This window comes from Tamandua tetradactyla, chromosome 9 (genome assembly GCF_023851605.1).
Source record: "Tamandua tetradactyla isolate mTamTet1 chromosome 9, mTamTet1.pri, whole genome shotgun sequence".
NCBI classification, from domain to species: domain Eukaryota; kingdom Metazoa; phylum Chordata; class Mammalia; order Pilosa; family Myrmecophagidae; genus Tamandua; species Tamandua tetradactyla.
In genome coordinates, this window is record NC_135335.1 from 58,709,921 (window position 1) to 58,722,640 (window position 12,720).

The 12,720-nt window shown below is 38.7% G+C and overlaps 1 protein-coding gene across 1 annotated transcript in view; it reads left to right on the plus strand.

The window, feature by feature from the left end:
• Positions 1-12,434, plus strand: part of CCT5 (chaperonin containing TCP1 subunit 5) — a 16,867-nt gene extending 4,433 nt beyond the window's left edge. The window contains exons 2-11 of the mRNA XM_077116842.1: positions 876-936; positions 1,459-1,623; positions 4,374-4,572; positions 6,348-6,540; positions 6,625-6,774; positions 8,507-8,626; positions 9,266-9,451; positions 10,019-10,156; positions 11,235-11,415; positions 12,234-12,434. Of these exons, the coding sequence (XP_076972957.1) occupies positions 876-936; positions 1,459-1,623; positions 4,374-4,572; positions 6,348-6,540; positions 6,625-6,774; positions 8,507-8,626; positions 9,266-9,451; positions 10,019-10,156; positions 11,235-11,415; positions 12,234-12,361 (1,521 nt within the window). The 3' untranslated portion in view covers positions 12,362-12,434. The remainder of the gene's footprint in view (positions 1-875; positions 937-1,458; positions 1,624-4,373; positions 4,573-6,347; positions 6,541-6,624; positions 6,775-8,506; positions 8,627-9,265; positions 9,452-10,018; positions 10,157-11,234; positions 11,416-12,233) is intronic.
• Positions 12,435-12,720: the final 286 nt, after the last annotated feature.

Consider the following 12,720-nt stretch of genomic DNA (forward strand, 5'->3'; position numbering starts at 1 on the left):
CCTGAGCAGCAATGCAAAGTCTATTTTGGCATCTCCCCTATTTGCCAGATTTCCTCTCTGACTTATTTCCCCTTAAAAAAAATAATTTATATCTGTCAGTGTTGTAACTAGATGTGAATAGGGAGAAAATAACATTGAATTTATTTATTCCAATATCTATGGCAGCCATTTATCCCCCTTAAGAATGCAAAAACTTTTGGGAGAACCTCTTCTTACTTTGATCTGTTAATTGTTGGAATTTCAAGTTGCGCAAAAAATTTCAGACAGGTGAAGGAAGATTTTTAGGGCAAGAGGACAAGCCAAGTTAAGACTGACCAGTCTGCCTGATTTTATGCACACCCAGGATTAGTTCTTCTAAATTCTTCTACTTTTCAGAACTTCCCTTCTTTTAAAACCCAATTTTCTTAAAAACTTTGGCAGCCAGATGACCCTCCAGTGTATGGGTTATGTATTGACTTAGCCTTGTGAAAGAAAGTGCCTAGTTCTGCAGCAAATCGTAGTTTAAAGAGTAATGGCAGGGTCTGTATGTGCTTGAACTCCTTTTCTCAAAGGGGTTAGAATTGCAGGATGGCCTTGTAAGGACTTTAATATTCTCAGCTATAAAAAAGCTGGCAAGAGGACATACCTCAGAGATGTGTTTAGAATTAAATGAGATAGTACAACATTTGATTCTGCTGGGTTTCTGCAAAGATCCCCTATTTAGCTAGTTGTCAGTTTCATCACACCTGGATCTAGGCCTATCTGATTGCCTAACTGTAGAAGCTTCTAGAGAATAGGAACTTTGTCGTACATGATGTTTATATAATCATCAGCTCTATGCTTTTAACAATTCAAATTATGTATGACTGAATACTTGCTTTCTTTGTTTCATTTAGTCTCACATAATGGCTGCAAAGGCTGTAGCAAATACAATGAGAACCTCACTTGGGCCAAATGGTAAGGCTCTAACATTCTTTGGTTTTTTTGGTTTGTGGTTTGGTTTTTGTTTTGTTTTGACCAAAAAAAGTTTTAAATCATAAAATAATCCATATAACCTCATTACAGAAAGTTGGGAAGTTGAGTAGAAGTAGGGGGACCAGGCAGACAGCCGTCTATCCTAATATAGGCAATATTTTGTGTGTGTGTGTTTCAGGCTCTTTAAACGTGATAGTAACCATAATATGTGTACAATTTAAGATCAGTTTTTCACCTAACATCATCTTTAGTGGTTAATACTACACATTTAGCCATGCACCATAATCCTTTAGCCATTTAAGTTTTTTCCAGTGTTTTGCTTTATATCAACCAATCTGAATATGTCTTCATGCAGATATTCTTCTGTGCATATTAATTATTTGCTTTTAATAGATTTCCATGTATGGGAATGGGTCAAGAGGTCTAACTTTTTGTTGTTGTTGTTCTCGGTATGTGTTGCCCTTTTTTTGGCCTGGAAGTGTTCAAAATGTTGTGATTTTTTAGGGCTTGATAAGATGATGGTGGACAAAGATGGCGATGTGACAGTAACCAATGATGGGGCCACCATTTTAAGCATGATGGATGTTGATCATCAGATTGCCAAGCTGATGGTTGAACTCTCCAAGTCCCAGGATGATGAAATTGGTGATGGAACCACAGGAGTGGTTGGTAAGAAAAGACCAAATATTCCATTTTATTTAAGAAGTATTTCAAATCAGGGGGCTAATGCACCAGCCAAGAATGTTTACCCCTAAACAAATCATGGGGAGATGATCAGACAAGTCAGGTTGATGGACACACTTCAAGTGATCCATTCTCTTCAGAACTGTCCATGTCATGAGAGACCAGAAAGAAAGGGGAATGACTGAGGAATTATTCTAGATTAAAGAAGCAAAGCAGAAATGATGACCAGCTGTAATATATGATTCTTGAATGGATACTGAATTTTTTTTTAAGCCTTAGTGGACATTTAGGACAAGTTGAAAATTAATTGATTATCATATATCAGGTAATAGTTTTTTTCCTCTGTAAATATTTCAGTATTTATTTCTAAAAGATGACTCTTCAAATCAAACATAGCAGCATTTCCATACCTAAAAATAATAATCTTTTAATATCCTCAGATACCCAGTTAAGGATCAAACTTCTTTAGTTTTTTTCATACGTTTTTGAGAAAAGTTTGAATCAGAAACCATATCATGTACATAGATTAAAATTGGTAACTGTCTCAAGTCCCTTTGAACCTGTAGGGTCATCATCTACGTTTTTTGTTTTGTCTTGGTTAAAGAACCGAGATTGTTCATCCTTCACCGTTTTCTACAGTCTGAATTTTGATGATTGTATCCTTGTGATGTGGCCTAACACTTGGGTGAACGACTCTCCCAGCTTTACCATTGCCAAAACTTGGAAAGTAAACCAGAGTGGTAGATCACCCTTCATTTTTCTCTGTCACCTGTATTTACTGTAAATTGGTAGTTAAATCTAGAGCCTGTATCATGCTCAGGTTTAATTCTGTGACAAGATTATCCCTAGGTGGTACTATACCAACAGGAGGCACATAAATAGCTGCTTGTCTCTTATTGTGATAAGAGGTTGTGGTCTGAAGCTGTATGTACCCCAGAATGTCATAGTCTTAAATTTAATCCATTTATAATGAACCCGTTGTAAGTAGGGCCTTTTGATAAGTAGGACTTACAGTTGAGGTGTAATCCACCTCATCTAGGATGGGTCTTATTAGTGGAGTCCTTTATAAACGGAATAAATACTTAGAAAAATGCCACAGGAAACAAAAAGCTGAAATGTAACACTGAACAGAAGGAAGAGACCAGCAGAAGTCGCCATGTGCCTTGCCGTGTGGCAGGGGAGGCAAAGATTACTGTCTTCGGGAAGAAAGTACTGCCTTGATGCCTTGATTTAGATGTTTTCCTGAACTTTAACTATGAGAATAAATTCCTGTTGTTTAAGCCAAACCATTTTATGGTATTTGCTTGGAGCCCAGGAAGTTAAAAAATATAAGCAGCCATTAATGGTCACTTTGATCATTATAAGTTTATAGTTCTAAGGTCATAGAAATGTCTAAACTAATCACTTTGATCATTAATTCATTAGAGGTTGGAAAGTGCTTTATACATTTCTGTTCTGATCCTAGCTTTTTCCATTTATTAGCTTGAATTATTTTATAGTGAGAAAGTTATTATCAGCAACTCTTTGTTAGCCAAAGTGCTGTTCATAAGGTAAAGGCAATAAAAATGACTATTATCAACTATTCAAAATATGATTCTCAGGTTTCCCCCCAAAATAAAGAATGGATTGAGAAATAAAAATGTGTTTCAACCTGTCAGAGTTTTTGTGCTTATTGATGCTAACATGTCTCCATCTTTGGCCAGTGGAAGCTTAGTCAGGTTGGCTACTGAGTTATTTTGGTATGTCCCCAGTATTTTGATAGCTTTCTTATTTATTCACGTGACATAATAGTATTTTAACATTACGTTTCCTGAGTGTGATAATTATATTGTAATTACGAAGGAGCTACTCTCATTCATTGGAGATGTGTGATAAAATAGGGTGAGATTTCATGATTTCTGCAACTAATTCTCAATAAGTTGAGCAGAAAGTGTGATATATGTTACGATACAGCACATGTGGGGAAAATGTTAACAAAGAGCGAATTGGTGTCCATTTTACTATTGCAGTTTTTCTGAAGATTTGAAATGTTTCAGATGGGAAAACAAGAGCTGTCATTCAGGTTACCTTTTCTGCAGATGATTTTCAAATTCATGTATCCGACAGCTATTTATTGGGTGCCACTATGTACCAAACACTGTTCTGAATATGCTTGAGATGCAGCAGTGACTAAAACATGCAACCCCCACCTTTGTAGCACTCAGATAAGAATTTCGAATCTCTTATCTCCAGGGTGAATTTCATTTAATAGAAATCACTGACCCAAGAAACATAATCGTGTTCTCCATTTATAAAACTGTTCTTTCTTCATTCTATTCTTCAGTTGCATTCTTTAAATCACTGAGAGTTGAACATCCTCCCAAAGGGGCACCTGTTAGCTGCCTTTAAATATTTGGAAAGGTTATATATTGTATAGAAGTTTGGTTCTTTTTGGTTTTTTGGGTATAAAAATGCAGCCAAAGAGGGGATCAGTTTTGGAAGACAAAAGAAGAGGTAGTAAAGAATTTGCACATTGACACCATCTAGCAGAGGGAGAGACTCCCTTTTTTAATATCTTTTTTGGGGGGAATTGGACTCCTGTCTTATTTAAATATTAGATTAATTGCCTTGGTTTCTAAGATGACTTTCAGTTTATTACTGGGCCTTCATATTTTTAATGTAGTATTCTCATTTTTATTGATTACACTAAAAATATTTCATATATTCTTAACCTGATTGTTGGGTCTCATTTGCAGTCCTGGCTGGAGCCTTGTTAGAGGAAGCTGAGCAGTTGCTGGACCGTGGCATTCACCCAATCAGAATAGCCGATGGCTACGAGCAGGCTGCCCGCATCGCCATTGAACACCTGGACAAGATCAGCGACAGTGTTCTTGTGGACATGAAGGACACAGAACCTCTGATTCAGACCGCAAAGACCACACTGGGCTCCAAAGTGTATGTTTGCAGAAAGTATTGGCATTACCGTTTGTACAGGAAGCAGAGCTTGTTTATTTGTTCCTAAAGACAACATGTAATTAGTACTTGGCTTTTGGGTTTTGCTTTGTTTTTAATGTAGGTACAGACACATACATCTTTGATAATTAGTTGAAAGTTGCATTTCTGAGTTAAGGTGTTAAAACCTCCTGACAGTATTTGAAATACATGGCCCTTTGATTTAGCAGGATAGGCTGTATTCATTTTCAAGATACGTTCTTCCATTTCTTTGGTAAGAAGCCATGAGGACAGGAGTTATACTGTTCATTCATTCAGAAAGCACATTACTGGTCTATTTTAGTTTGTTAATGCTGTCTAAAATTTAGTCTATCAGAAATGGAATGACATTTATAAAGGGAATTTATTAAGTTATAAGTTTATAGTTCTAAGGCCATAGAAATGTCTAAACTAAGGCATTCAGAGAAAGCTGCCTTGGCTCAAAAAGACCAGTCTGGGAAGGCATGTGGCTGGCATCTGCTGATCCTTTGGCTTCTGGTTTCAGTGTCCCCAGGGGCGTTTTCCTTCTGCATCTCCAAACGCCTTTGTCTCTATTGGCTCTCAAAGCTTCTTCCAAAATGGTTCCCTCTTTAAAGAACTCCACTAGTTGACACACCTTGAATGGGTAGAGACATATCCCCATGGAAACCACCTAATCAAAAAGTTTCCACCCAACAATAGTGAATTGAGATTAAAGACCATGGCTTTTCTGGGGTACATAGCAGTTTCAAACTGGCATATGGTCCAAAAATTTAATTTAGTAAGGAGAAGCAGCTGGGAAGTGACTTAAATAGGATGGTTTCAACATTTAATTAATGCCTTCTATTTGCCAGTCCTACTGCCAAGTCTTTGGGCTCAGAGATGAATAAAATACCATTCTTGCTCCCGGGAGACACAAAGCAACCTCAGCCAACAGACCCAGTTATTTTGTACATTGATAGAAATATATGTCACACTACCATAACGAAGCATAAAATCCCGGTGTAAGATGCTTTGTTGTGCTAATTTTTTTAATAGATATTTTCAGTGTAAGAGATGTTATGGGTTTTTTTGTGGTATTTCTAGCAAAATAGCACAAAAGGAGAGAGTGGTCTTCTCTACTCCAGCAGGTCAAGAGGAAAGCACCAGAAATGTCTGTCTCTGTTGCCTTCTTCATTGGATTGAGGGACCTCTTCTCCACAGCAACTCGTGTGAAGAGAGAGGAAGCATCAGTGGTGCCAGCCATCCCCCTTTTATTAAAGGTCTGGGCCAAGACTGGCTTCTAGGCCAGTGCTCTGCCCAGGGAGGTCCCCTGTCACAAGTACAGTGTGATCTTTCTCATGAACGGAATGCAGCGCATTTATTTGAAATGCACAAATCTTACTTTGTTACTGCTTCGTAAGTTGGCCCTGTTTGATTCGCAAGTCCTTCTAAAACACAAGTGTGTATAGATCTTTACTGGAAAATGTTCAGAATGTCTAATAGTGGTCAAATATATTAAAACAAAGCAAAACTTCACAACTCACCTTCTTAGGATATTAACACCTTTTGTTTCATGGTCATCTTTTTTAGATGACTTAGGATTTCAGGCGCTATAATTCAAATGCTAGATAGATTTGCCTCCTGGTTTTACTAGAATCAGCAGGAAGTTCATTGAACTAATAACTTTGCATTACGTTTGCAATAATAAAATGTTCTCTACTTTGGTCGCAAGAATTGTTATATAAATGTGAAAGGTTTATTCTGCGGTGTTTTTCTAGGGTTAACAGCTGTCACCGACAGATGGCTGAGATAGCCGTGAATGCAGTCCTCACCGTGGCAGACATGCAGAGGAGGGACGTTGACTTTGAGCTCATCAAAGTAGAAGGCAAAGTTGGAGGGAGGCTGGAAGACACTAAACTTATTAAGGGTGTAATCGTTGATAAGGATTTCAGTCACCCACAAATGCCAAAAGTAAGTCATTGTCTTTCATGGCTTCAGAGCATTGTTTTAACTCTTTCAATCCACCAGTTAAAATGTTTTTATTTCCATCCATAGAAAGTGGAAAATGCAAAGATTGCAATTCTCACGTGTCCGTTTGAACCACCTAAACCAAAAACGAAGCATAAGCTTGATGTGACCTCTGTAGAAGATTATAAAGCCCTTCAGAAATATGAAAAAGAAAAGTTTGAAGAGATGATTCAACAAGTAAGTCTTACTGTGGTGGTTCTTGGTGAAAGTTAAAGTCTTGAAAGATGTGTTTGGTTAGCTGCAGTGAATGAAGAATATGCCTATGGCTCTTGGCTTTACAGTACCTTAATATTTCATTTTGTGGTGACAAATAACATTGACTGTGTGTTTTCTTTTTTCACTCTTAAAAATTATGAGAGTAATAAATACTTGGAGTGAGAGAAAATCAGATGGCATAGACAGATATGAGGGCAGAATTAAATTTGTGCAAAATAGTGTGCCTGAATGTGGCAACGTTTTTGGGTGATTGGCAGAGTTGACCCAGTTGCCTTGAGCTGTGCTTTTGATTTTGTGTTTTGCTCTTGTGGGTACAAACTGGTAAATTCAAGGTTTAGGCACTTTCAGAATGGCTCATCACATGTTTAAGGCCTTTAAATACAAATCTCAGATAAATTCTAGAATTAAAACAATGTGATTATAGTAATCCCAGTTCTTTGCTCAATCATGAGAGAGTACTATTTTATAAAAAATTTCTTCCCCCTTGCTAACAGTATTCCACAGGTACATGCCATCCTCTTAGCGAATCTGCCCCTTAGGAATTTGAAGCACCAGGATATATGAGCAATGGTAGTGATGAGAACATTTATCATAAACTGAAAATGAGTTTAATTCTTTTGGGGGATAGTTCATTTCTTCATTCGTAGTGAATTTCTTTGTATCTGTTATAGATGAGGCACTGCCATAGGTACTGAAAAGCCCATTCTTGAAGCCTCTCATGAGGAAAGAGTGGGAGACGGTGCCCTTAAAGGCAGTGGCTTGAGAAAGTGTGCTCGGAAGGTGCCTTTGAACTGAAATCATAGCAAAATGAGAGCAACATATCCAGGTTGAGACGGGGTGGGATGGATAAGATAATCAAAGTTGTTGGGGGTTGAAACATTCAGCAGGGACTAAGCCTAAGCATGTCAGGGGACTGGAGGCCAATAGCGGCTTTCTCTGCCAGGGGCAGGGTAGCCTTCAAGGACAACCAGGGTTTGTTTACAGCAAGAAATGTAACAGACCACAAGGAGGGGCACACTGTTAGTGGGCTATGTTCCAGAAGACACAGAAAGGGAGGTGGAAAGCCAGCTGGTGTGGATAATCTACAGGCCTTGGTGGGGGCAGGCGAGTGGCTCTTGTGGGACATAGTACAGTTGTCACAGTGATATCTGAACAGTGAGTTACGATCCTCTTGAGGTAAGCTACTTGGTCATTTAAGAAAGGGAAGGTAAGTGCGTCTTACTAGAAACAGGATCACCCATCGGCCCCCAGAGTTCATTTGTATCTTTGGACCCCAGAGCATTATCCACTCAAATGAGAGTGGCAGTCTGCAGAGTCAGGTGTTGTATATGATTCTGTTATTGCAAAAAACACAGACTCACACAGAAGAAACGTCCTCATAAGGTTTGTGCCCACATGGTTTTCTGCCTTACTATAGCATTGGGGTTCAGAATGTGTTACTGATTGAGGACTTATAAGCATCGTTTTAAAAATAAGGTCAATGCTGGTTGATACATGGTCAATATTTACAAATTGGATTTGAAGAAACAGTAGATATTTGTATTTTTCCTGTCTTCTCTATTTCATGCTTTTAGAGATTTTTTTTAATGCTTTCATCTTACATTCCCATGTATACACTGCCCTGTTTTCAACTTGTTCTTTTCCAAAGAGTAAATACTACGTTTGTTGGTGATTATGGTACTTTTCCTCTCAGATTAAAGAAACTGGTGCTAACCTAGCTATTTGCCAGTGGGGCTTTGATGATGAAGCAAATCATTTACTACTTCAGAATAACTTGCCTGCTGTTCGTTGGGTTGGAGGACCTGAAATTGAGGTAGGAAATTCATATGAAGAGAGACTGCTGCACTTAGGGATTGAGCTTTCAGTATTCTGTTTGTACTTAGGGGCTATGCTGATAGTGCTTGCCTTGACTAAACAAATCATGCCAAAGCTCTGTGTATTAGAAGAGAATGAGCCAGGAAAGCAAAAGTGTCAGAATCTTTATTATCTTACTAACAGTGCCACACATCAGTAGTGTCTCCTGGCATTTTGAAATGCTTTTGCTATGGCATCACATTTAACCCTCTGAGTAGTTCTCTGAGGCAAGAAGATGGGGTCTTACACCTTCCACGTGGCCAGTTAGAATCAGCTATCTCAGATGCTGGTCTATACTCCAGACCTTGGTTCTCCCTGCAACACTGCAAGGGGAGAAGTGATGGAGCTCCAAGCGCCAATCCAGAGGCACAGTCAGGAAGTGGGGCATGCGCAGGGTGACAGAGCCAGGCTCCTCTGAACCTTGTTCATTTTACAAGGCTTTTTGGGTGAACATGAAATTTTTTTACCAGAGTAGGGCACCAATTCTAGTGAATAAGGTGTTTGTAGAGTATTAAGTTTAGCTCATTCATAGTCCAATTTTGAAAGTTAACTGTTCAGCAATGTTGTCTTTGTCCCTTTCCCTGACTCGCTCCATTAGTTGATTGCCATTGCAACTGGAGGACGAATTGTTCCACGGTTTTCTGAACTCACAGCTGAGAAGCTGGGTTTTGCTGGTCTTGTAAAAGAGATCTCATTTGGGACAACTAAAGACAAAATGTTGGTTATCGAGCAATGTAAGAACTCCAGGGCTGTGACCATTTTCATTCGAGGAGGAAACAAGATGGTGAGAATGCTGTTTTACATTTTTTTTCTGTAGTTGAGCTTTGTCCCTAATGTATTTAACTGAGATACACTTACCGTAAGAAAAGCAGTACCCAGTTTTTCTCAAAGAGTATTATGTAGTGAAATTGCTGGAGGCCATGTTGAATTGTCAGTTTTACACCACGCTTGCCTTTGACAGTCCCTTGGTCAGAAGTATGGAATCCAAGTAAAACAGTCACTTATAGACTCTCCATACATCAAAAAAGAATTTTGAGCATATCGTGGTAAATAAGAATCATAGTGAAGGTTGTCAGTTTTATATACTCCCTTGCTTGATGTGTATCTTAGAATTGGTCGCTGTGCTTGTTTAGTTTCTCCTTACTATGTGATAAGGAGGAAAGGCACAATAAAAGTGTAGCTCATCTGATAATAAAGATTTTCTGAATACCAGAGGAAAATCTCTACTTGTTTTTTTAACAAGGTAGCTACCATGCTCAAAAGCTCTTAGACTAAACCAGAGGTGCCAGGTATTTAGTCTAAGTTGACTAGATATTGGTCATGTTAATTTGGACTGAATTGTTCCCCGTAGATCATCGAGGAAGCAAAGCGGTCTCTCCACGATGCCTTATGTGTCATCCGGAACCTCATTCGTGACAACCGTGTTGTTTATGGAGGTGGTGCTGCTGAGATCTCATGTGCTTTGGCAGTTAGCCAAGAAGCAGATAAGGTAAAATACATGTACAGGCCTAGGAAAGACTGGCATTTGTGGAGCACAAGAGGCAGCGATGCTGTGGAATGAAATAGGGTGCTGTGCTCAATGAGTGAAAGCATCATGAGCTGCACAGGACTCTTAGTTTGCAAGCTGCCACAATGTGATAAACCAATAATGGAACAGCTTTTAAAGGGGGGGCGGGGATTTATTAAACTGCACATTTACAATTTTAAGACCTGAAATTGTCCACATTAAGGCAAGACCATGAAAATGTCCATTCTAAGGCATCCAGGCAAAGACACCTTGGTTCAAGAAGGCCGATGATGTTCAGGGTTACTCCTCAACTGGAAAGGCACATGGTGAACATTTTGACATCTGCTAGCTTTCTCTCTGGGCTTCTTGTTTCGTTAAACTCCCCTGAGGGCATTTTCGTTCTTCATCTGCAAAGTTCTCTGGCTGTGTGGACTCTGTTGGATCTGGTTGTTCTGTCACTTCTGATAGCTCTAAAGCTTTTACCAAAATGGTTTCCTCTTAAAGGGCTCCAGTAAGCAACCCCACCTTGAATGGGTGGAGACACATCTCCATGGAAACCACCTAAGACGTTACCACCCACAATCGAGTGGGTCACATCTCCATGGAAATGATCAAAAAGCTCCCACCTAGCAATATTGAATAAGGATTAAAGAACTTGGCTTTTCTGGGGTTCACAGCAGAGTCAAACCAGCACAGACTCTGACAGACATGGATGATTACTCTCGGCTGATGTCCCTGTCCACACCTGCAGGTTCAGGTTACCATAAACTAACTTTTCCCGACCTTTTTCACCCATTCCAGCTTTGGCAGTAATAAAATGTGTGGTGTTATTTGAAATTCAAAATTAAATATTGTAACTAAAAATAAGGCAGCAAGAGCTGCTTGTTCGCAGAATCCATCCTTAATTCTATAGGGACATTTTAACATCGGGATAGCTTAAAAATAATCACAAGCGCCTACATTCATAGAGCTCATCATGGGTCAGCTTTACAAAGTATGTAATTTAGTTGTTTCCGAATTGCTGCAGTTCTTTTGTTCAGTGCACGTCCTCCCCTTGCAGTGCCCAACCTTGGAGCAGTATGCAATGAGAGCCTTTGCCGACGCACTGGAAGCCATCCCTATGGCCCTATCTGAAAACAGTGGCATGAATCCCATCCAGACGATGACCAAAGTCCGAGCCAGACAAGTGAAGGAGGAGAACCCAGCTCTTGGCATTGATTGTTTGCAGAAGGGCACAAATGGTGAGGCACTTCATTGTGATTCTTGGTGTGGGGCTCTGCCTTTGATTTAATAATCCCCATCTTGCATGTGTGTGTGTGTGTGTGTGTGTGTGTGTATCAAAATGGATTCTGGATTGTGGCATATCAAATACCACATCTGAAATTGACTTTTAAGTCAACAATTTATTCTGTGGTTGTACTCTATAAATTATGGAGTGGTTTACAAAAGTAATATTTAGTAACCTCTGTAGCCATTTGTGTTCTTTAGCTGCTGAAAAAGTACTGTTGGTCCAGTGGCTGCTGTACTAGTTGGGGCTGTGTCTGGAATTCTGTAACCAATATACTGGCTCCAGAATCTTGACAGTTTTGTGTTTTTATAGAGAGAAGAGTAGCTATATTCTGTGATGTCAGGTTCACATCCAAGGATTTTAGTAATAGCAACAACTTTTTGTCACACAAATATTTTTAATTTGTATACCTGATTGAGCTAAAGTTTAGCTATTTCATATCATTCTTGGAAATAGTTTACATTTCATGTACAGTCATATTTCACTTAATGCAGATGGACTAAGTCAGACTATGATGCTTTGTGTGGTGGGATGTTGCTGAAAGGATAGTCATTAAAGAGAGTCTGCCCTATTTCTGTCCCCACCGCCAACTCTGTTAACTTCAAATCTGAATGTCCTTAGCAGTGATCACATTATATTCATCTGAAAATAGAACTGAGCAAAGTGTTCCTGCTTGACCTCCAGCAATTTATTTCTTCAGTTTTACTGTAACTATAAAATTAGAGTGAATTAGTGATAATAAACTGAATCAGTTTATTTGTCCTTTTTCAGATATGAAGCAACAACATGTCATAGAAACCTTGATTGGCAAAAAGCAACAGATATCTCTTGCAACACAAATGGTTAGAATGATTTTGAAGATTGATGACATCCGTAAACCTGGAGAATCTGAAGAATAAAGAAAAAATTTAGCACAAAATGTAGTTGTAAGATCCACTACTGTGATTAAATAAAGGGGTGTCTTGTGATGCATCTACAGCTATTTATTATTTCTTTTTTCAGACACTGTAGATGCTCTAATAAAAATAGCTGTTTGGTAACTAGTTTCACTTGTTCAAAGATATGTAATTATAGGGATACTGTCTTACAAGCTTTTGTATTCGTTATATTAAAGGGATCTGTTTAAACAACCTTTATCTTCTGCTCTTGAAGTTTAAGAAACATTCATTGTAATCATATGGTGCCTTAACTGAGTTTGAGTGGATTTTTTTAATTAAGCTATAGGAGCTATTTTAAATAGTTTAAACAATGTATTTGT